The sequence below is a fragment of the Stegostoma tigrinum genome, chromosome 1 (assembly GCF_030684315.1).
Source record: "Stegostoma tigrinum isolate sSteTig4 chromosome 1, sSteTig4.hap1, whole genome shotgun sequence".
Taxonomy (NCBI): Eukaryota; Metazoa; Chordata; class Chondrichthyes; order Orectolobiformes; family Stegostomatidae; genus Stegostoma; species Stegostoma tigrinum.
Window position 1 is genome coordinate 64,774,846 of NC_081354.1, and position 24,833 is coordinate 64,799,678.

The window sequence follows — 24,833 nt, forward strand, 5'->3', positions numbered from 1 at the left end:
ATCAGTATCCCCGTGTAATGTTTTCCAAATTTTGCTGCTCTCAACAGAGTGTCATGTTTCCAGCTGCACCCTGCTATGCCCGTTATGCTAAAAGAGAAGAATAATTTTAAAAATTATTCATTAGAACATGCACTTATGATCAGGCATTCGTGACTTCTATAACACATTTTTGTGTGTCAAATCTAAACATGTAATAGATATTGTATGTCCATTTTTCTGAATAAATTGAGTGAAAACGACTTTTTTGCATTGGGTTAACAACAAAGAATCATGCAACTGAGATACACCGATGTTTTCTGCATGCCTAATATACTTTATTTGCCACTAACTAAAATGACTCTTCGATAAAACTACTTTCCCATATTTAAATATTTAGACTTGTTATTGGGTTTGCTGTACAAAATATTCCCTGGGTTTAAAATCAACTTTTGAAACTAGCATAATTTGCCCATGCACCCATCCAATTTTCTATGCATCATAAATTCAATTCTCCTCAAATTGGCTGACAGTGTGTAATAGACATACTACCTTCAGCTCCTGCGGGGAGCAACGCAAAGAATTTGACTCGAGCTGCAAATTATGAGATGGATATGTGCCTCTCCATCCATGTACAACAGTTCCCAGAATGTGTGTCACATCCTTACATCAGACTGAAGTAGACATACTATCACTGTAGGTGTCAGCACACCACCTTGCAATGTCTCAATGAAGATGACAGAGCTAGAGATGGATTCATTAAATGGTTACAGCAAGGAGGAGGCTATTCAGCCCATCAAGCCCATGCCAACTATCAGGAAGAGCAATTCAGTTAGTCCCAAATCGCTGCAAATTCTTTTTCTTGGCTACTTCCCTGTTTAAGGCCAGAATTAAACCTCTCTCTACTCTTCAGGCAGTGTAATACAGACTGCAACCAAATGCAGTATTTTTTAAAAAATCTAAGTTGCCTTTTGTTCTTGTGCAATCAATTTAAAGCTTTGTGCTCGAGTTCTCAATCATTCTGCAAACAATCTCGCTTTCTAATCAGTCCAGAAGTTTCACGTTCCCCCCACCTCCCCTACGCCCCGTCCCCACTGCCAATTCTGAACATCTCTACCACATCTCCTGTTCGCCTGAGAACAAACCGAGTTGTTCCAATCGAACCTGGTAACTGAAAGCCCTCGTCCATCTCTTCGGGGCCCTTTCTAAAGCATTTATTTCTGAAATACCTTGGCCAGAGTTCAGTATAATACTCCAGCTGAAGTCAACTTTTCGTTTTAAAGAAAAGGTTCATCATAATTTTCTTGCTTTCACTTCCTTGGTCTGTGTTTTTTTTGTTACTGTATTGGGCCGCTGAGGTTGGGATCAAATCTGACTCTCAGCATCACTCAATGTTGGAAATAGTCACAAAGATTTTTAAAGGATTGGCCAATGAACTGAATGTAGCTGAAGGCACAGAGGGGGCTTTGATGGTTGTGGGCCAATAGGGGACCTCAAACACTTAAGGAATTGCATGATGGTGATGCAGTTAACAGAGACTGACAGCACCTCAAGAAGTTGACATTCTCTCAGCACTTCCCACAGATTTATATTTAATAGAAGACCAGCACCCTGTAGAATGAGAGCCCTCTCAGTGAGCGTCTACTTACTGTAGCAGTAAGAAGGAAGAGGTGGGTGGTCTCAAGCTTATCATGGAACACTGATGACCTGGTTTTCCAACAGAAGCCTGCATCCAGGTAGGCTGCTATGCAAGGCAATGGGTCAACTGTAAATTAAACTGTAAACTGATCTTAATATGCTTTTTAATTGTATTAACAAGCTGCAACCTATTAAACCTGCCTTCTTCAAGTCTGTCCAACTCCATGCAAACCTCCTCCTAAATGCAGCCCTATGTCTCTATTCATCAAATTTAGGATTCTCTAATATCTTTTTTGCTTTTACAAATTTTGTATCACTGTACAATCTAACACTCTTCTGAATTATATACCATTTTACAATTGCCTGTCTATTTCACCAGCCTAAGTTTTCTTTACATCTATCACTATCTTGCTCAAAGTTCAAGCTATATATAAACAAGAGAATGTGAAATATTTAAGATCACCAGACTTAAGATGTCATACTTGTTTAATTTCATCCATTCCAACTTTCACACATTTTGTGAACGCCAATACATTTCAAGCAAGGTTGCAAAATGCATCCTTTGTGAGGAAAACATTGGTAAAACTGTAGCTCATTCTCTCTTAATTGATCTTGTATTCATCCTCTACTGTCCATCAAACCCCTCTCTGCAGGACTGAATCTGAATGATTTCATCCAAGGCTAAAGTTATACAGCCAGTACATTTTCAAAAACTGCATGTATCACTCTTAAAAGTTCCGTTCCCTAATCATTTTGTCATTTTGCAATCTTGGCTTCTTTCTTGAACCCTTATCCAAGTTTTAATTTAAATAGTACAAGACTCTGTATTTCAGGTTCACAATGTTGCCTCTCAATTGCAACAGCTTTATATATCATTTTCATTTCCTCGCATTCCCCTTAGAGAACAAGGCTTGGGAAACAATAATTGGAAATCATGAAATGACAGAGTTTACATTTGTCTTCACAGTAGAAAACACAAGGTACCAAAATTGCTAAATGATCAAGAGACAAAAGGAGGAAAGGAAATAAATACATTATCTATAACTGGAGAAAAAAGCACTGGAGAAACTGATGGGACTAAAGACGGATCAGTCTCGTGGACCTGTGAGGATGCACTGTAGAATATTAAAGGAAGTACCTACAGAGATAGTGGATGTACTTCCAGGAATCTTAAAGGCCAGTTAGGTTTATGTCTATAATTGGGAAATGTTAGAGTCTAATTTAAGGGATATGACAGCAGATCGTTTAGAAATACACTGTATGATCAAGCAGAGTCAGGAAAACTTCATTAAGGTGCAGTCATGCCTGAAAAATTTACTAGAGTTATTCGAGGAAGTAACAAGCAGGATAAATAAAGGAGAAGCAGTTGATGTCATATATATATGGATTTTCAGCAATGTTTGATGATATCACACATTAGTTTACTTAATAAGATAACAGGAATGAGAAGTGATGCTTTTGAAACATGTAAGGTTCTTAGAGGACCTTACAGGGTAGGTAAAGAAAGGGGGTTTCCCATTGTGGGAGAATCTAAGATCAGCGGGCATCACTTCAGAATAAGGTGCCACACAGCCATGAGAAGGAATTTCTTTTCTCAGAGGGTAGTGAATCTATGTTACTTTATGCAGAGGACTGTCGAGGCTGGGTTGTTATGTATGTTCAAGACTAAGACAGGCATTTTTTTGGGACATTGGAGAAAAGTGGAATTGAAGATTATTAGCTCAGCCAATGACATCACTGGATGGCACAGCAGACTTGAAGTGCTAAATGCCTACATCTGCTCTTACATCTCATGGTATATTCCAAACTTGAAATTTTAATAAAGCTTTTCGTGATATCAGTCATTTCAGAGTCAGGGGACTGTGCAACATTCTTGTCATTGATAGGCCCTTCTCTTGTCAATTATTTTGGCTTAGGCTACACAATACATAAAAATTTAACTCTTGGTCTTGCTATAAACTTGCCTATTTCCACCTTCTAATTCTTACCTCTGTTATGAATACCTTCTTCTCCAGTATTAGTGGGAGTGTCAAAGCCTACTCTGAAGCCCTGTCTCCTTAAACTTTGAATTCTCTCCAACTTGAGAAATATTTCAAAACTGTCTCTTTGAACAAGCTATATATCACTCTCATCATCTCTGCTTCAATACCAGTTTTCTTGGGCATATTTCCAAAGACATGGATATATTTCAGATATTTTAATGTAAAAATTTGTTTTCACTTGCCACTCTAAAGTGATCGCTTTGACCATTTGTTACAACTGTTAATTATTTTTAAAGAGCGTAGCGGTAATAGTGGAAGAATTAGAAAGAGTGGAAAGCTATTTCCAAGAGATGGCATAAGTACAACTGAATGTGTGGTCTCTTATGCTGTGAAGTTCTATAGCATTGAGTTGTAAATGGAATAGTACCAGTGATTAATGTGTGTTACTCATCTATTAAGAAACATTTTATTCCTGTATAAATTTGGCTACAGTTCTCCAGCTGAAGAATAGATTCTTTCTGTGTAAACATAATTGAACTAAATTGACAGGACACGCCCTCAACACTTGATAGGATGAATACACCAGATCTGAGGGGGAGGTGTGCAATTTAGACCCTTGGCTATTAATACAATCATCAACTAAGCAAATCAGAGCTTTGTTCTAACAGCTTCTAATACAAATGATGTACTGGTAATAACTGTAAGCAAAATTGACATTATTTATTTGCCACAAATTCAAAACATTTTTTAAGCACTTGACACTATCATCCCATTGTGTATAAGTAACATACGATCATAAAAATCTTTTTCCCCAGTTAGATATTTAAAAGTAAAGCAACTTAAATCTTTAATGTCGTTAACAGGAACCAAAGGCAGCTTTTTAAGCAACATCCGTAAAATCACAAATTAGTAAAACCAAACAAAAATTTAATTGTGTCTTAGACTTCAACAGCACAGAGTTAGACAATAAATACAGAAGTGAAACCAGTGAAAATTATTACATAAATCATACCAAAATGAATAATTGGCTAATCCAGGGAGAAGCTTGATCGGTTGAAGCAAATGAAATGAAATAGGAATTCTGAGAGCAGATTTTCAGCAAATAAAATATTACTTACTGACATAATTAATAATTTTTTTTATACTGCATGAAAAGACTGCGCTATTGAGTTTACATGTGGTAGAGAGAGCAAGCATAGATTTCATAAGAAAATCAAGCAGTATTACTTCAGAAAACATGTGAATATATGGTACAATTAGACAAAATGAATGGATGCAAATGTAACAGGTAAATCAACTTTCCAACTTCATGTGAAGCATTTATTTCGCTTTAAGTAAACTTATTTTTTCCCCTGTATCAAGAGTAAGGACAATAAAGGTAGCAGAATCAATTACTTTGATTGAGGGTTGATCAAGAGCACTACAGATTTGAAAATGAATCATTTTTGAAAGTTGTGGCATTGTAATTTTTCATATTGATCTACTGATCTACAATAATGCCGCAATAACTGCAGAGCTCACTGAATGCAAGGACTTCTTGTTTAATCTTGAAATCTTTAGGTAAGATTTGCTCATAACAGAAAACAGAGCTTTGATTAGGGCTCAAGTTTATCTAGGTTTTTTCCATCTCTTTCACATTTTGTTTTTCCTGAACAAAACCCTGGAAACAGGCTTTTTTGGCTTCCTTAAAAAAATTCTAGAGGAGGTCTTTAAATTTGAACAGTAGGTTTAAAAAAAGGCAGACGGCATTTGGTGGAAATGCTGAAGGAAGGGTTAGAAGGGCCACTCTTAAACCCTAACTAGAACTATTTCATGCATCAATTATAAGTCACCAAATTGATACTTTAGAATATGGCATGATGCATCAGATCACATCTATTAAATACTTATAATGCTTATGTTAACAATGTCAAAATATTGACAGTAAGTTTTGAACAAATATTTGGTTAAAAAGTGGCATTACAAATTGAAATAATACCTTCAAGGTAGATGTTGATGTTGTTTCCAAGGTATCTACTCAGCCAATTCACCAGTTGAGATACGTAGTTTCAAATGGACAACTTAATAATTCTTTAATAAACACTGAATGTTACTCCTTGATGAAAATACTATTTTTTCAGATATTTGACTTGTAACATAAAAGGTGAAAGAATCTGAAATCTTTGTTCTATAATAATGTTGGTTGGTCATATTGGATACCTTTCGTCAATGGGCATCAAAAGTACTTTGCAAACACACCACCCAGGCAACAAATTCAGTATACACATGAGCATTAGGCCAGCCTCTTTTCCTATCACCAATTGATCAACCTCACTGACAATTTTTCCCTGTCCCCAGGCAAAATTCTCTGTATCATGCAAACCTGCTATTGGGTCAGGTGTCGATCAGTAAAGACCTCAACATTGAATCTCCATCCTTTTCGTGTAGCCAATGGTACAAAGTGGTGAATAAGGCCAGTTGATGATCCTGGGTGGGTCAAAAATGTCTAGTTAACGGGGAATTGCAGGCCTGAGAAGCAGGAATGGGGAAGAACAGTCAAGGGAAGGACCATAGATAATGGGAACTGCAGATGCTGGAGAATCCGAGATAACAAAGTGTGAAGCTGAATGAACACAGCAGGCCAAGCAGCATCTCAGGAGCACAAAAGCTGACGTTTCAGGCCTAGACCCTTCATCAGAGAGGACCATCACCGGTGCTTCTCAGGCAGGCACTGAATCCTGGAATTTGTAAATACACTCATCTCCTGAAATCAATCTGAGAGTCCTTGCCTCAATGATGCTCCCTCAGTTCTAGTTAGAAAGTGGTTGGCTGAAGGCAGATCTGGACCTGGAAACTGATTTCCTAAGCCAGAGCATTTCCCCCACCAAACACAAATACACTCATGTTTAGATTCATCTTTCCTTTACCCTCGCAATAGCCTGCCAATTTAACAAAAAAAGTGACTTGAGGAAAATTATTCTACATCATCAACTTATTTCAACTTAAAATTCAAAAGCATGATGAGGTTTCTTCATTCTCCCAAAATTTAGAAGTCCCTCCAAAAACGTAGGGTAGGCATTCTGAGGGTTGAATAGGGAATATCTTAAGATCATTCAGGATGGCTAAACTGTAAATAAATCATATTTTAGATTTTTCCTCAGGTTAAATTTAAATAGCTATTTTTCAATCAATGACCAAGAAATGACAATGGAAAGGTCTTCCAAATGAGACATTATTTTCAAATCCAGTTCTTGATATTGATCAATCTGAACTTAAGTTTGATCAAATCTTGCAAAACCAAGGCCAACATGCAAGATTCCAATGTGAGTAAAGATCACGTAGGATTAAGTACACTCATAGCAAAACATAGTCCCAGCTGATGATAAAAATCCTTGCAACAATTTTTGCACTGACTCTCTCAATTGTGCAAAAGATTGTGTGTGTTTGTGGTCACATTTTCAGATATATTCAGCCAATTCTAGTTTTCAGTTAATTGTTTAGCATATTTTCCCATGTTTGGAAATATAGAAACCAAACTAACAAGCAGGTAACTAAGCTAATTGCAAATATTTCAGGATACGTCATTGGAAACTAATTTTAATAAATTTAAAATGCCAGTAAGCATAACTGGATAGATCAATAACCAAGGTATATAATTACATTTGCTATTTATTAAATCAATTAAAGGAAATTTGTAGTTAGAGCTATAGCTGGCAATTTTTTTTTTGTAACTCAAGAAAATTTTCTGAAGCTAATGTTGGCAATAAGCAGAAGAATGGGTGTACAGCTTCCCTCAGTGTTATTTGGCTTCTTGTCTGCAAGCAAAGATTCAGTTAAAAATAAACTTACATTGGTGTGCAGGCTGGGAAGCTATTTTTGTGGAAGCCACATGAGCCTACATGTTTGTCAATAGTGATAAAAAGGAAGAGGAATAATACGGTGGAAACATGCACAAATCACGAGAATAACTAAGAACATTAGTATGTGTTAACAAACTTACCTTAACTCCATCAGTCTTCTTATTCATCAAACTCTTTGCTGCTGTAAGTTAATTTTAAAAAAATCATATTTAAACACATAGTTCCAAAGCATGTTCCTTTGGCAAAACCAATGCAGTTTTAACTTGCTGCTGCACCAGTAGTAATAGTTAAAGAGCCGCTGCAAGCCAAAACTAATTTGGTTGCAGTTGAAAGCAATCATTAGGCAGAAAAGACCCAAAGCAATTTTATAGACAGCAGGCAAAAGAAAATTTTAAATTAAAATAGCAAGCATGGATTATTAATCAAACAATCAGGCAGTGATTGCTTCGAGATGCAAAAATGCCCGATTAGTGGCTTAGGGTCTTACCTTACAGGGAACACATCCCAAATAAAGTGGGAAAAGGTTCAAAAAATAAAAGGAGGAACAGAAAGAAACGTGTTTGATTAGGTCACATCTTTCTCAAAACTTTCCGACACAAATACATGTCAAATGTGTAAAACCTATAAAAGAAATGGGGACTTTTATCTGTAACCAACATTTTTTTAAACCGTTTCAACCAAAAACAGACAAGATATTAATAAAAATGAGGAATTAATAAATATATACTTCCTTCACTTGCTATTAGCAAATCTAACAATCAAAAGAAGCTGCAATAATGTCTCTTTTGCATAGCTGTTGGTATTTACTTAAAATTGGACAATTAAACCCATCAAGGTAATCGAATTATGAAAACATCATATTTTGTTTGACAAATAGAGAAAAAAAATCAGATTAAAAATATCGACTTGGAATTCATGTTTTTCCATAAAATTATTCTTGATTTGCAATCAAACTTAAAATAAGGTCATTGTAGTCAGATCAACGTTTAAAATTTAGCAACACTTCTTTAGAGTATTTTAATCAGAAATATGAGGAGCAATATAGTTAAGATTAGAAGCAACCTTTGCCTATATATTTCAAAGGGATAAATTCCATTAATTTCTATTTAATATGTTCAATACTGCTCAAGAGCATGGCTCCTCCATTCCTCCACTCTCCTGCTGTAACTACAAACAGAAGGTAGTCTCCCAAACTCATGGGAAATCAAAAATGATTGTAAGTAAACTTGCTATTTCTTCAAGGATTTGTCAATATTTCAAAGATATAACAAAATACAAAGATAATCTGCATATTCCATGCCACTTTGCTCAACATATTTGCCATGTTTATCTCAGAAGTTTCCTTGGCTGATCCACAAATTGTTCAGTGCTAAATAAATCAAACAATAACAGCTTCATTCATCCAATTTGTTGAGAGCGCAAAATTACTGGACCACAGCAATTGTAGACCATTCATTGCTAAAGTGTGTGGCTATAAGTGAATTAAATCATAGCTGATGTGCAGTTTAAAGTTATTAATCTGTCTTTAATATGAATATTTTAATATCTATTTCTAAAAAAAAACTTTCATTCCTATTTTTATGAATTTTAACTGACTCAGCATCCAGAGTCCTGTGGAAGAAAATTCTAGAATTTGTATTAGCATTTGTGCGACAAAGTCCACCTCCAAATTCAAGATTGCGTCCTCTTGCTCTGAATTTCCACCAGAGGGAGCAGTTTCTCTGCAGCTTTCATGATTTTTCAGGGCAATTTATGGACATTAATTGATCAGTCCTCAGTCTTTTAAACTCAAACAAATACGAACCAAATTTTATACAGCCACTCTTTACAAATTAACTCTTTAAGCTGTGAATTACTTTAAGACCAGTAGTATTGCAGTCCACCAGATGTGTTCACCAAGGCTGCGTGCAACTGAGACACCACTTTTTCTCATTTACGTTCCAACTCCATTGCATGAAAACTCAACATTCCATTTGCTTTTGATTAAAAATACGTAAACATGAAAAGTAACGATTAAGACATGAGGGCACTCAAAACCCTTTGCTCCACATTAGTTTTTTGCCATTACAAAAAATTTGATTGATCCATCCCGTATTCAAAATGGATTACTTTTCACATTGAACTCTAGCCTTCCCCATTCTGTTGGTCTCCCAGTCCCCTCATTATTTTTTGCCTTCTTTATACAGAATAGGCCATATATTCTAAGTTTGCTATTGATGCCAAGTTTAATGCAAAACTTCACATTTCTTAAGTGAAGTATTTAATGAAAGTGTGGGACACCAGGACAGATCCCTGGGTGACAACACGCATCACACTATATCAGGGCATGATTTATTTCAGTTCTATGAACAAGTTCCTAACCACAAACAAATATTCAGATCATCAGAATACCTCTAAATACAAACTATTTTAGTTAAAAGTTTTTGTGTGGACCCTTCCAGAAGTCCACATTTGCAGCACATTGTGATCAGTTTATATACTCACTGGATGAACACAGCAGGCCAAGCAGCATCTCAGGAGCTAGGCCTAGACCCTTCATCAGATTAGGGTCTAGGCCCGAAATGTCAGCTTTTGTGCTCCTGAGATGCTGCTTGGCCTGCTGTGTTCATCCAGCTTCACACTTTGTTATCTATGATTCTCCAGCATCTGCAGTTCCCATTATCTCTGATATAAACTGATCATGTTGGTGCCTTTAACGCTGCAGCTAGAAAAGCATCTTATGCTTTATTAAAGCCAATTGTTGTAGTAATTATCCACCTCGCATTTTCCTGAGTCTTAAAATAAAAGATGTATGACTAATGCAGTGTGCCATGGAAGTAGACCAATTCAGTCACATCACATGACCACTGCTTTCTCATTGCTGTAGTCTAGTTTCCACAAATTTCCTAAATTTATCTCATTGACACAGAAACCCAACATGATTTGCAAACTTACAGCATTATCTGCAGCAGGCATATTTTGCTGTTTCTATCTCAAATAACTTCCATCTCCTATTGTCACTACATGCTTCAGTGCTTCTCTATGGTAAAGGTTTTTAAAATTCATTCACAGAATGAGGTCATCACCAGCTAGGCAGCATTTATTGCCCATCAGAGTCAACCATGTTGCTGTGGGTCTGAAGTCATATGTAGGTTAGGTGAGGTAAGGATGGCAGTTTCCTTCCCTAAAGGACTTTATTGAACCAGATCAGTTTTTTCGACAATGGATTTATAGTCATCATTAGAATCTTCATTCCATTTTTTAAAAAAAGTGAATTCAAATTCCACCTTCTGCCATGGAGGGGATTCAAACTCTGATCCCCAGAACATTACCTGGGTCTCTGGATTAACAGTCCAGCGATGATAATACTAGGCCATTGCCTCCCTGGGAGCAATTGAGCACTGAAGAGTCATTATGTGGCACATGTTAATCTTAACACAATACACAATGAATTTCACTCAGTTTTGACTATGGCAGGTTGAACTTCATTATATTCACAAATTCTGGGCCAGTGTGCACTCCTTGTAATCTTGACTATTATAAATTACTTAATACTACTATGAAAATTTATGCAATTATCAAATATGTCAATTACAACACAAAATTGTTACATAATAAATTAGTAATCCATCATTAACAATTTCAAAATCAGTGGCCCTATCGAACCGCATGGAATTTTAAGATTTTTGCACATTTATATATAGACACAGAGGATAGACAGACAACACAATTGGAATATGTACCTGAGAAATTTCTTGTGGCCAGCATTGTTGTGAGAATAGCCCCCTGAGATAGTTTGAAAAAAATAAAAATGATAAACAAATTCTGGCAAAGCAGATTTTATATAGCAACAATATCATTGTTCAGATTCAGCTCAACAAGCAGATGACTTTTCGTTTTCCCCCGTCAGTGTGAGCTTTGATCATGCAATATTTTTAGTAGCATACAAAACGCAATGAAGTGAATTTAACAAGTGATGTGCTGTATCACTTTTACATCAACGGAAAATGACTGGTGCAAATTGTGATTAAAAGACATACTTGCACACAAGTCTCATTTATCTATCCAATGGACCATTTGTTAGTGTAAAGCAGGTACAATTTTTTAAAAAGTGGATAACAATCTCTAAACAAAGTTCCACCCACACACTTAAGCAACACACTCAGGGTTAATCAGAGATAAAGGAGCAGTGAATGGCACACTTCCTTGCTTCCCAATTGACTATGTCGAATTAATCCTTGTTTCTGATACTTCTCCAGAATGTTTAACATGAGAGTAACTGATGCACACAACCGAGGAAAGCAGCATGGTGGAACACACTGGCAGAGATGAAGATGATGCCAAAATTGAAAGCAAGGATTAAAAATTCACCAAGGAAATTGGCATGAGAGTGCAGAGACTTGCAGGTGTTCTTGACAAAAATGTCCCCATCTTAAGGAAGACAGCACTGGTAGTGAATGCCAACATTCACTTACAAGAAGGTAGACAGGTGTTGTAAGGAGATCAACAAGCATAACACTGCAGGTAAGATAGCGGAGTAGAATTACACCTGGCTTTCTTTGCCACCTTGAATGGCATTTTGAAATACTTCAAAAGTAACTCTGCACCATACATTCTTTTCAGGAGGAACTCTCATTTGAAATCTCAGACCATGGCTGCCCAGTCCTCTGAGCAAGAATTACTCAAACAATCCTAAAACCACTTCATTCACATTTACAGATTGTAATCCTCGTGTACGCTATCTCAGTTGTGTCATGCCATTTGGCACACATTTAAATTCTAGATTTCCTCACAATTGTTTGACCTTCGTACAGCAAACTTGACGAATCGTGTTCACAGGCAGAAATAGGAGCCCCAGCTACAAACATCACAGGAACTGAGATAAAGGTCACAGATTGCACGGGAAAGCACAACATTCTTGTCGTGAGAGGTGGCTAAATGTCAGAATATCATTCAAGGCTGCCAGTAAACTGTTCCAATAATGCAGTCAGTGGAGGCCCTCCACCTGGCACAAGCTGGCACTTCAGTCCCAAAACTCTTCAGGAAAGCATGAGCAGCCAATCGGAGATTGGCTCTTCATTAGGGATCACTTTCCTAGGAGGTCATTAGGGGGCAAGTGTCTTCCTTCAACATCGCTGAAGGCCACTCTAAGAAATATCTTTCCCTTTGCAAAAAGACTCATCACTGAAATCTGCTAACTGTTGCAGCTACAACTTCGACCTCAAGATAAGGCAAAGGCAGCTGGTTTGTGTCTGTTAATTATTGTTTCTTGTGTGTCTGACTCATGCCAGGCTGTTGGTTGCAAACTTACCCACAATGAAAAGTGATGTTATAAGGTCCTGAGGGGAATGGACACTGGAAGCATGTTCTCTGTTGTGGTCGAGAGGAGGACTAAGGGACACAATTCAAAATTATGGAGGATCTTCCACTTAAGGCAGAGAATGAGGAAAATGTTTTCCTCTCAGAGGGGTGAGTGTTTTTGGAATTCCCTGACAGCAGTAAAGCCAGATCATTGGCTTTTCGAATAAATGCTGTGGTCCATTGTCAATTCATAATCTGCAGCTGAAAGCGAAACGTCTCTTCCTGTGGTGAATCTCAAGGCAAGTCCTTTCTTTTTCTCGGTGAGACAATCTCCCTCAGTGTCTTCTTCCCCAGAATGAACTGCCCTTATTAAGGTGCTTGCTATCACAAACCAACTTCTTTCATGTGAACACAGTCTAGGTGCTTCCATTGCCCACAGAAATGGTTTCAAGGGCTAAACAATTATCATACAATAGTGGATGAATGCCAGGCCTTTACACCTTCTTCAGATAAAGTGGCTTTCTTTGCTTCACGCCAATCTTTGCAATTGCAATTTGGCATCAAGTCTGGGAAACTACTGCACTTCAGTTTCTGTGGAAATTTAGACAATAACTCACCCATCCATTCTGTTCAATTCTGATGGCTCCTCAATGGAATATCCCCAAATGATCCATTTACATTTTACTGACTTCCCAGATACTTACCCAGACACGACTCGGACCCTGTCTGTACAGAAACACAGTAATCACCTGGGATAACAACGTGTAGAGCTAGATGAACGCAGCAGGCCAGGCAGCATCGGAGGAGCAGGAAAGCTGATGTTTCAGGTCTGGACTCTTCTTCAGAAAAAAACTTTCTGAAGAGGAGTCCAGACCCGAAACATCAGCTTTCCTGCTCCTCTGAGGCTGCCTGGCCTGCTGCGTTCATCCAGCTCTACACCTTGTTATCTCCGACTCTAGCATTGGCAATTCCTCTTATCTCATGAAAATCACCTGAGCTGCATGGAGTACATCTTTACCAAGTAACCTGCTCATATTCTATGCTGCTTTTTAAAAGTAAAATGTTAAGTTCTGCATATGTTCATGGGGGTATACACTAAAAATACTCTATCTGCAACCACTTATCAACTCATTTAGCCTAACAAATTCCCTCTGCCAAGTCTTTAAATAGACTTTTCTCACCTTGGAACTTAACAAAATGGCAGCACCAATAAGAAGGCAGAAACACAATGAAGTCTCAATGGCCTGTAGAAAACCTTTTGAACTGAGCCATAACATTACCCACTGGGTCTTGGAGTTCCCCTGCCCAATCATTGGGGTGGGTGGTATCACACATGGGAAAGGAAGGGTTTCTAGTTAAAGGGACTATGACACAGGTTACCTTGGTTTAACAAGATTTGAATGTTGAGCTGCAAAGTTAGCAAGAAATGGAGAGGAGACCTGGAAAATACTGCTGTCAGGACTCTCACTTTTAGCTGGAATCCTTGCTGCAGGATCAGAAAGACTGCACTGAAGCAATATTTCTCAAGATTGAAGAGAACAACATCTAGACCCGTGCAGGTGTTCATGGGGAAGTGACCGTGGAAGTCTGCAGCTGCAGTGTGGGCTCTCCAACCCGTACAGTGCACTAAGAAAACCTCAAGGATGTAGGAAATATTGGAATAACACTATCCGATGCCAAAGCTATGCGCTGACTTACCCAGCAATGTCTTGCAGAGTTCTCCTCAGAACAACTGTTGTAGCTGCACTCATTCTTCTCCAATCTGTCACTTCAAATCCCTGTCTGCAAAGCTAATACCACGTTCACACATGCACCAAGCCATCGTTAATGCTCAGCACTCTTTGCTGAATGTCTTTGCAGGTGAAGAGTACACAGCCTTAGTGGTGGCCCTCCAGTGCTGGGATTCTTGACCGTCTCCAATAATATCCATGAAACTGTCCACTCGGAAGGACATCTTATTGCAGGAGAGTACAAATGTCAGTAACTACTCATCTTTAACACCGATGCCTCCTCAAAAACTGGTGCTCATATGTCCTCTGCTTGTAAACACTGTGTTGTGGCTCCTTGGAATTGGATCTCTGCATCCATCTCTCTGCTTCTCCTCACTTAGCAAGGAGAAGGTAGTTTTTGTTAGATATAGATGCATCTTCTGCCTGTACCAAATCTAACGGCAAAACATTCGCAGGCTTGAGTGTGGAACCAGCTTTTTGTCATGAGTGTGCAGAATGATAAATTGCAGGAGAAACTATAGATTTAAGTTTGCCAGGGACACTTGATATATCCTTATGCAACATCTTATGTTGTGGCAGCGATAAGTATTGACCAGGAATTTTGCACTTCTTCACCAAACATTTCACCACGCAAACACCACCCCACCCCCACAAAATGGACCTCCCACTCTCATTCTTGATGTCACAAGATTATTGTACCAATGTTTTCTTACTTGAATTCCAAACTAAAGATACTGCATTTTGTTTGATTATATGACGATTATGTCTTGAGGCTTAGGGAAGAGAGCAGAATGATATCTGACCTTCAGTTTTCTTCTAGCATTGAATTTCTTCAGGCATTCCACAGTCTCTTGTCTATGCATACAAGAAGCAACAGTTGATCGTTGCTGCAAAATAAAAACAAAAAAGGAGACAGGTAACACTGTTTGCACAAGTTCTGGCACATTGAACAGTAATACGTTTTTTGTAAACCACCCACAACAATTTGTATCTAATCATGTCTTTTTAAGTTCTTCTTTAATACGTACTGAATAATTCAAGCAAATACATAAATAGTTAATTGGGCTCATTGATGTATATATTCTGTCTAAGGAACGTGCACTACCTTCCCTAACCATTAGCAATGCTAATGCTTGACAAAAGCAACTGTGACCCATTTCAGGTAGAACTATCAGTTGTACTTGCAATTAAGTTTAGAAAGATAATGTCCATGACAGTCAGTCTCTGGATGCGGGTGACCAAAAAGCCCAACTTGACTTGATTTCATAACCTTGTTTTTATTCTCTTTCTGTACTACTTTTAAGAATACTTACCGGTGCAACATTCCAAAAAAACCCTCAAAATTAAAGTTCTGCTTAATATCAGTGCAAATAAAATCCAGCAGCAATCCAAGCAGGAATCCTACTAATTCTTCAACATCTAGCCAATGTAGAGGATTATATCATAATTTCAGGAAACTCAATGAAGGGAAAACTAACTGTCACAATATTAACGTCATAAAATTTGATAACTATTACAACTATTTGCCTGGAGTTAAACGCATTACAACTTATAAAACATTTATCTCTTGGTGTTTTCTGAAAACTATAGTCCTTCAAACTAATTATATATTTTCAACCCCAGGATTCCCTTTCTAATGTTTAGCCCACAGTCTTGCAATCCTGGGAACAAACAATAACTAATAGCTTCCTGCACTTGAGCATTTAGCCATCTTCCCCAGCAAAGGCTGGGACAGCAATATTTTTGTTAAAAAAATGCATCTGGGCCATAAATAAAGGTAATAAATGATTAGGTGTACAAAATGTTAGTCGTGGGTCCAATCAACCAGTGAATTCCTTTAATTAGACTATTGTTTTTAGCTTTTGCTTGTGTTCCGAGTGTTTGAAACTTTAGTATTATAGAAGTTATCGGATGGCTGTACTGAGACCAATACAGAAGTAGCGGATCTGCCTCACGAATCATGTTTTAACGTGACAGCAACAACAAACTGCACATTCATGGACACAGCAAACTGAAGCTCCATCTGGCATTCATGGGGATATAAAACTGGATGATCAAATGAGCTGTGTGTCTTGGTCAATATAGTTCAACTAACCTCACAGAAAACAGATTAATTATCAATTTTCTGATGGCTTTATGCAGACCTTGCTGTCTGCAAATTGGTATACTGCAGAAGTAGGTCCACTTTAAAAATAAATCATTACTTTTAAAAGTATTTTGGGGAAGCCAGGAGGAAAGTTCTTTAAGTCTTGATACTTCACAACAGCAGCAGACTTTTCCTAAAATGAATACCTCTACACATTCATTAGTTAAGATTGTGTTTCAAATGATGATCCCACAGCTCTATATATTTGCTAAGTAATGAACTACCAGTACAAAGTATTAAGTACACATAGCATAATAATTTGTTACTGATGCAAAACAAAAGGTAGCAACGTACACAAATCCATGGATGTTTCAGGGCTTCGGAGGCTGTGATTCTTTTGGCAGGGTTTATTGTTAACATTTTATTGATTAGATCCTTAGCTTCTGGAGTCACTGTATCCCACTCTGGTGATGGGAACTACAAGTAAAATGATAGCGTTAACTAGATGATTATCATCAATTCAACATTTGCCCATGGAGAAGATTTGCATTTCACATTAGCACTACAACAACAGGACCAGTTAGATTGTTTAATAACAACAACAGCATTTTTTTTGCTAGACAAGAAATATAAATTTGGCTACAATTGAAAATAATTAAAAGTATTTCAAGACAATGCTAAAATTCTTTCTAAATCAAGAATATGGACAACGATTTCCTCTCCCATGTGCCCACCTCCAAATCTGCCTCAAGCAAGATGTTGCAAAAGTGTCTCCTAACTTAACCAGACTGAAGGTTATGTTTCTGTGAAGCTTCATAATGAGAATTAACCTTACACAAGATCAATCTACCTCTTGTTCTTATAGAGGCCAAAATTAAAGAACAATTTGAATCTAATTAGCTGAATGTTATGCATCAACATAATCCAGCCTTTTAGGTAAGAGTTTTGTTGCTTTTCTTTCAATCTACTACTGCTTGGAATGCTAGATTTCCAGAGATGTCAGTAAATTGTGCATCAAAGTAATTTACTCTCGACCAGCCTGCACATCGAACTGATTAATGCATACTGCTCTTGCTCAGTTATCACAACATTGCTCTAGACGTGATCGTGCCAGTACTGAATGGCAAGATGAGCACTGACTATTTGGATTTGGCAGAAGGCATTTTATATCACTGGGTGCTGGAGACCTACCCACCAGGTTAGGTGTTAGGCATCAGATAAAAAGACTAAAGGCAACAGTATTAGGATGTGTGTTTTGGAGAATGGGTAAAAACAAAACAAATGGAAAGGTATATATAGCTGGTATCAATTTACGTATTTACTTCTATATTAAAAACAAGGTGATGAATAACACACTTCTTCCTGAAAGTCACAGAATTAAAAATTGCCTACATGCATCAATAATAATTTTGAACCACTGGAAAAGAGTTAGCATAAGCTATTCAATGTACTTACATCATAAGCACCAGCCTTGATCTGCTGGTACAGCCTATGCTGATCTTCATCCCAGAAAGGAGGGTAACCAACCAGTAGTATATACAGAATAACACCTGCCCAAATTAAAGAAATACTGAATACCTAATAGTGCATTTGTGTAACTAACATGGCTATGCTGTCTGATTTGTTAAGACTGCAGGAATTAATTCTGAAAAACACAGAGACCAAGATTTAACTTGCCAAACAAAATCTTTCAGTGCAATTCAGGATGCCAACTTCTCAAAGTGTTTGAGGGTGGAGAATACATATAGTCTATTACTGATCTTCGCATCTTTCAAGCACTCCCACTGTGCACTGAAACCAGCAGGTTTTGGTAGCTGAAGACGGTTTCTGAACATCCGTCGTCCGAAATAACTTACCTTTTAGTTTTTGAGAAGCGTGGATTTTTGAGGCTAGTTCGAAGGTTTCATAACATCTTTGTTGCAAATCAAATAAGGGCTCTATCAGCACAGCCAAAACTAAGGACTTATAATCTCTGTCTTTAAAAACTGAAACAGAGACATTCAGTAGGGGAACTCAGCAGTTCTAATAATTCAAGGATGTGAATGTAAATATCGAGCTTGCACATCACCTAGACAGTGAATTCAAACAGTGGAAATGAAATGAAGTGATAATAAAATAAGCAATTAAACATTATCCGAGATGAAACCCATCGTATAAATAATGTGACATTTAATAAGACTGATGCTAAGTTAATTATCATAAATTCTACTTTAAGACCATTATTTGCTGAAATGATTACACCCTAATCTAACTTCTGATTATGAAACGAGAGTAGAAACTCATTTAATCAATAGTTTTCATATATATTACTTGAATTGATAAAATAATCAGATTTGAGTTTTAGGCCTTCTGGCATGAACTGAATAGATTTGCAAGCAGGACTTAATAAATTAGCATCCTCAAAAAGACATTTTAGTTAATACAAATACCTTCTTAAATTTGCTTAATGAAGTTTTGAGTCTTACTCTAATGGTCATTGCCCTTCTGCCATGCTGCTGATTATAGAGAAGCGTAAAGTGGCTTCAGGAAATGCAGGGCTTTCGAAAAACAGAGAAAAATAAGAAAATTTCTCTCTCACACACAATGCAATTACAATTTCTACAGCATTTAGATTATCGACATTGACCAGAAGGTGGGCACTATCTATATAACAATCCTTGTTAGGAATGCCACAAGATGTGGCAAGGCAACATGACTGAGAGCTCTGACTGAAAAATTATGGAATGAATGAAGGAAGAGCAAGTGAAAATTTAACAGAGATAGATCCAAGGTAGACAGGTAGAAAAGTTCAGGACCTACAATATCTTGATGTGCAGCAGGTTTCTTGCTGCAACTCTAATGTGGGACGAGAAAAAGATAGTCACAATTGCCAACTTTGATCTCTACCATGAAATTCATGTTATGAGAACTTTTGTGCATCTTCCAATTCAGAACTCAACCATTTTGAAATCGTGACTGAAGTATTCTAAAATCTTGAAGTTATACCATAATCTGTGCTCATGATTATAGTTACATTTGGTATAATATGAAATTTCCAGTTCTAAATGACTTTGAAAAGAGTATCAACACTGAGGCACATTGGGGGCTCTAAACTTTGAAGAATTCAGTGGCGTCTGATTTGAGAATAGATAGTATAAGAGAGAATACGAGACAGTTGTTGCTAAAAAGAATAAGCTTCATTCTAAGCAATACGCTTCTGGAATGATGCAAATGCAGTAGATAGGGTATCGAAATAATGGCTTGAGAGAAACTTTAATTACTTGACTAGATTGGAGAAGGTAGAACTGCCTTCTATGCAGAAGAGAAAGTTGAGAAAAGCTTTGATGGAAATATTGAAAATCATGAGGGGCTCTGGGCAGAGCAGATAGGGAGAAACTGTTCCTGTTGATGGCAGTATCAAGAATCAGGGAACACCAATTTTAGGAGGATGACAAAAGCAGCAGTGGAAATGTGAGGGAAACTTTTTTTTTGCAGCGAGTGGTTTTACAGTTGACCTCCATCAACTAGTTAAGATGCAACTGTTTGATTACCTCAGTCTTTGATTAACATTCAAAAGGAAGTAGTGGATCCAGGCACATTTACAACATTTAAAAAAGATTTCAGTAAGTACATGAATTGGAAAAGTTTTCAGGGATATTGACCAGGAGCCAGCAGATGTGATTAGCTTAGGTTGGGGTTATGTTTAGCATGGATTGGTTGGACTGAAGGGTCTGTTTCCATACTCTACAACTTCATGTTGATGATTCCTTGCATTGCTACAACCAAAATGCTTTACGCTCCTTTACCGGAAGATATATTAACATGGTTGCAACAGAAATTCTTGGATATGGATCACGATTGAGGGGGAATGGTGGAAGCAAATTCAATCTTGTGTTTAAAAGGAAAGTGGATCATACTCTGAAGAGAAAAAGTTTGCAGGGATACAGAGAAAGGCTGGGGAGCAGTCACAGAAATTTATTTGTGCCAGCTCTGAGTAAGTCTGTGAGCCAAATGACGTTTTTTAAAATTGCTTATCTGTAAATGTGCTTGAAGTGGTGGTATTGGGCAGCTGTCTTCAACTGCTGCAATCCTTGGGATGTAGGGGCCCGATAACTGGCTTGGGTAGGAAGTACCAAGATTTTGACCCATTGATAGTGAAGGAAAAAAAATATAGTTCCAAGTCATGGTGGTGCATGGTTTGGAAGGAAACTTGCAGGTGGTGCTGTTTCCATGCATTACTGTTCTGGTCCTTTGAGATGGCATTTGGAAGGTGATGTCGAGCAAGCCTTTGAGTTACCGCAATGCATCCTGTAGATTTAACACACTGATGCCAGATTGCATCAGTGCTGAAGGTGATGAATGAAATGCAATCAAGCAGTCTGCTTTGTGCCAGATGCTGTCAAGGTTCTTGAGTGTTGTCGGGGACGCACTCATCCAGGCAATGCCATTACACTGCTGACTTGCGCCTTGCAAATGATGGATGGGGTCAGGTGAAATGATTGCTGTGGGAGTCATAACCTCTGATTTGTTCTTGTAGCCACATTATTTACATGGCTGTTCTATTTCAGGTTCTGGTCAATGGTAATCACCAAAATGTTGATCGCGTGAAATTTGTGACAATAATGCCACTGAATGCAGGGAAGAGAAGATAGTTGGGTTTTCTCTTGTTGGAATCTGTCATTAACTGCTACAATATTACTCGTCACTTGTCAGTCCAAATCTTAATATTGTCCATGTATTGCTGTACATGGGCTAATTTGCTCCCTGCGATATCATAAATACAGAAGATTGGTAATCATCATTGAGCATCTCCACATCTGATCTTATGAGGGAGGGACGGTCATCAATTAAGCAACTGAAGATGGTTGGACACAGTGTCAGAGTCTACTCTGAGAAAGTCCTGAAATGATGTTCTGGGACTGAGACGATTGGCCTCCGATTGCAACATCTTACTTTGCATTGTGAAAGGCTCGAAACAGCAGGGAGTTTCTAGTGTGTTTCCCACAGACTCCAGTTTTGCTTGGGTTCCTTAATACTCTATTTGGTAAAATGCATCGTTGTCAAGTGCAATCACTCTCATCTTATCTCAAATTCAGTACTTTTGTCCATGTTTGGAGCAAGGCTGTAATGTGGTTTTGAGCTGATGCACCCTGGCAGAACCCAAACTTAGAGTTAGTGAGCGGGTTGTTACTTTGCAAGTGCTGTTTGATGGTGCTATCGATGATGCTTTGCCAATAATCAAGAGTAAACTGACAGGATAGTAACATGGTGTTAAATTTATCTTGCTTTTTATGGACAAGGCATAACTAAGTAATCTTCTGCATTGATGAATTGAAGCCCTTCTTGTCATGGTACTGGGACAACTTTGGATGACATTTCCTCACTACCAATGCTATAGTGTCACGGTCCGTGGCCTTTAGAGTATTCAGTAACTTCAGCCATTGCTTGATGTCATGTGGAGTGAATCAAACTGCCTGAACACTGGCATCTACGATGTAGGGAACTTCAGGAACAGGCTGAGCTGGAAAATCCAACTGGCACTTCTGGCTAAAGAGGAGTACAAAATGTTTTGGTCTGGTCTTTTGTTGTGCTATACTGTAATTTTCATTCTAGTCTTTGGTAAGTAGGCTGGTCAGCTTGCTGTGATGAAAGACATCTGAATACTGGCAAGGTTCATGCAAGTCATAAAGGTCCTTAACGTAAAGAAATCTCTGACGAGAGCAGTGCACAGGACATCATGCCCCAGTACTGCTTAAGCCATACCAAAAGTGTAAATGTTTCCTTTATCATCAAAATAGTCAATTTGTTTCTCTTTAACACTGCTCTTCTGAATAAGGGAGACTTTCACTGGGATTCCTCAATTCAAAAATAACTCGCTCATTGAGAACAAACTTAATCTTTAAACAAATGGCACTTTTTTAAAAAAAACTTCCTATACACAAACTATATTCCCTTGAATTCCATCGTACACACACTCACATAAACAGCAGAAGATGACACAACTCTGCAGGGTGTTATGGTTCTGAATTTTAAAAAAAACGGGGGGAAATAAACACTTTGTGAATCTAGAGTCCAAAAGGTAGAATGAGTAGACATCACATGATTCTTTTGGATTCCTGTTGACAGAATCAAGTTGCAGTTGGTCATAAGACAATGGGAAATGTTCAGACCAGATGTAACATTCAGATGAAAAACAGTTAAGAACCCCGATATTTGAAAAATTCTGAGTTTCACTTGTCTAATTTCTTCACCAACAATAAGATTTTTAGATGGTTTTGCTTTCATGATTTTTTTTTCTTACTGACAGAGACTGTTTATTCCTGCCAGCTTTTATCCAACTGCCATTTTTCGGGAGATATAGAATTTGTTTTTTTTTTAAAGCTTTAGAGCCTTTTACCAACTAATCAAAACCAGTTTAGTTGGACATAAAGCAACCTCAGTTCAGAAGCTGTTGCTAGGCAACACACAACTTTTACAAAACACAATTGTTTGCCTGGAAATTAAAGACTATATAGAAATCTCTCATTTATTTTAAACACTTTTCCTCTCAAAGTCATGTGGCTTTTTATAAACATCTCAAATTCCAAAAAATTGCATGTGATAAATCATTTGCAACCCAGAAATAATCCAACCTGTTATTTTCCAATTCCCAAAATCCATAAATATCTGCTCCCAGCAACATTGCAATATACTTTAAGATGAGTAGCAATGTGATAAAAGTAAAAGGAATAGACAAGGCAGTGAATGGGGAAAAAAGGGAGGCAACTAAAAAAATGAGTTCTAATTCAATGCTTAAAAATTTGGAAGGAACGAAGTTGTGAGGCAGGAAATAAAAGGTCTGCTAAGTTTTTGTCGCAAATAACATTCAATGTGGGGCTGCCACCAAATTTTAAAACAAAACTTAATGCGACTCCATTCCCAGAGGCCCATAGAACTGCTCTCTCAGGAGCGAAACATGGCTGGGTATAGTTTAATATGAGGGTCACCACACCTCAGGCAAGGGGTGATGTGATGAAGGTGGGTGCTTCGTGGTATCTCAGCCAGTGAGGTAATCAACCAATACTGTTGGCATTACAGCCGTTTAGCCAACAGAGCTAATCAACACCTGTCTCCAAATACTAAGCATGGGAAACATATTACCATTGCAACAGAATACAATTAAAATATATAAATATACCCAGGTATAATTCCTGGTTGATGCGTAATTTCAACTGCAGCACAAATGAAATGCTTGCTTGTGAGGGAAGGAGCAATAACCAGAGCTCCTGTTTCACATTGTTATTTAAAGATTCCTGCCAGAAAATGTATGTTTGCTTCCTTTTAAGAAATATTAACACACATTTCATCTGTCTGATATTATTTCATTATATCTGATGAGAAGATTAGGAAGTTGGCTAAGGCTTTCCACGTCTGATGCAATAAATCCAAAACAACGTACTTTACTTACCACAAGCCCACATATCCACTGGCTTTCCATACGGATCTTTCCTTAATACTTCAGGGGAGAGGTACCCAGGTGTGCCCGCAAAGCCTGTGGATTAGTATGGCATTATCAGTATGGAAGTTGATTCCAAATAAGACACAAGTTTTAATATGAAAAGCAGCTTTGTAATTAATACGGTTGGATTTCTCTCTTTAGCATCTGAGTACCATAATACAGAAAAAGGAAGGGATAATTCAAACCACTGATCCAGGTTTTACATGATGAGAAAATTAAATCGGCATTTTAAATTAAAAAGAAGGAAAACATTTCTCATTTATCTGGTGATCAGACTTGAAAGTATTACTATTCAGGTGGCAATTTAGAGACATAGAGCACAGATAAATTGTTATCATAAATTATTTAATTTGCTTCCCTTGATGAATAATTACAATTGACAGCCACAATAGATGCATTAGTACAATGTACAGCAACACTTAGAGTCTTAGATTCAACGTGGATCCAAAGCCTTTGTATCTTGCTCCAATTCAGATACTACAGGGGGTAATTCTGTCGTAGAACAATCACGTAAAACGGGTGATATTAATCCTGTTACCCATTAGATGCCCCTCTTGGCTTTTGTTTGCATTTTTATGAGAATCAAAAATTAGAACAGATATTTAAGGTGAAGCTGAGCCAATACTTCCCACCTCACAGTTTTGATCAAAGGCAAAAACTTCTGAAGAAGGGTCCAGACCTGAAACGGCAGCTTTCCTGCTCCTCTGATGCTGCTTGGCCTGCTGTGTTCATCCAGTTCTACACCTTATTATCTCATTACCTAAACTGGTATACATTTCTTCTAGCTGGTCAGACAGTATTCTTAATTTCATATCCATGTGCTTG

General features: G+C 37.7%; 1 protein-coding gene across 28 annotated transcripts in view; it reads right to left on the reverse strand.

The window, feature by feature from the left end:
- LOC125455090 (calcium/calmodulin-dependent protein kinase type II subunit delta) overlaps positions 1 to 24,833 on the reverse strand; it is a 297,229-nt gene that overhangs the window by 43,145 nt on the left and 229,251 nt on the right. For 17 of the 28 annotated variants that reach the window (XM_048536844.2, XM_048536704.2, XM_048536798.2 and 14 more), the window contains exons 8-13: positions 23,958 to 24,041; positions 17,987 to 18,081; positions 16,886 to 17,008; positions 15,249 to 15,332; positions 11,158 to 11,200; positions 7,576 to 7,616 (exon numbers count right to left, since the gene is read on the reverse strand). In XM_048536844.2, the coding sequence (XP_048392801.1) occupies positions 7,576 to 7,616; positions 11,158 to 11,200; positions 15,249 to 15,332; positions 16,886 to 17,008; positions 17,987 to 18,081; positions 23,958 to 24,041 (470 nt within the window). The remainder of the gene's footprint in view (positions 1 to 7,575; positions 7,617 to 11,157; positions 11,201 to 15,248; positions 15,333 to 16,885; positions 17,009 to 17,986; positions 18,082 to 23,957; positions 24,042 to 24,833) is intronic. The other 11 variants (XM_059645967.1, XM_048536874.2, XM_048536737.2 and 8 more) reach the window with 1 other exon arrangement.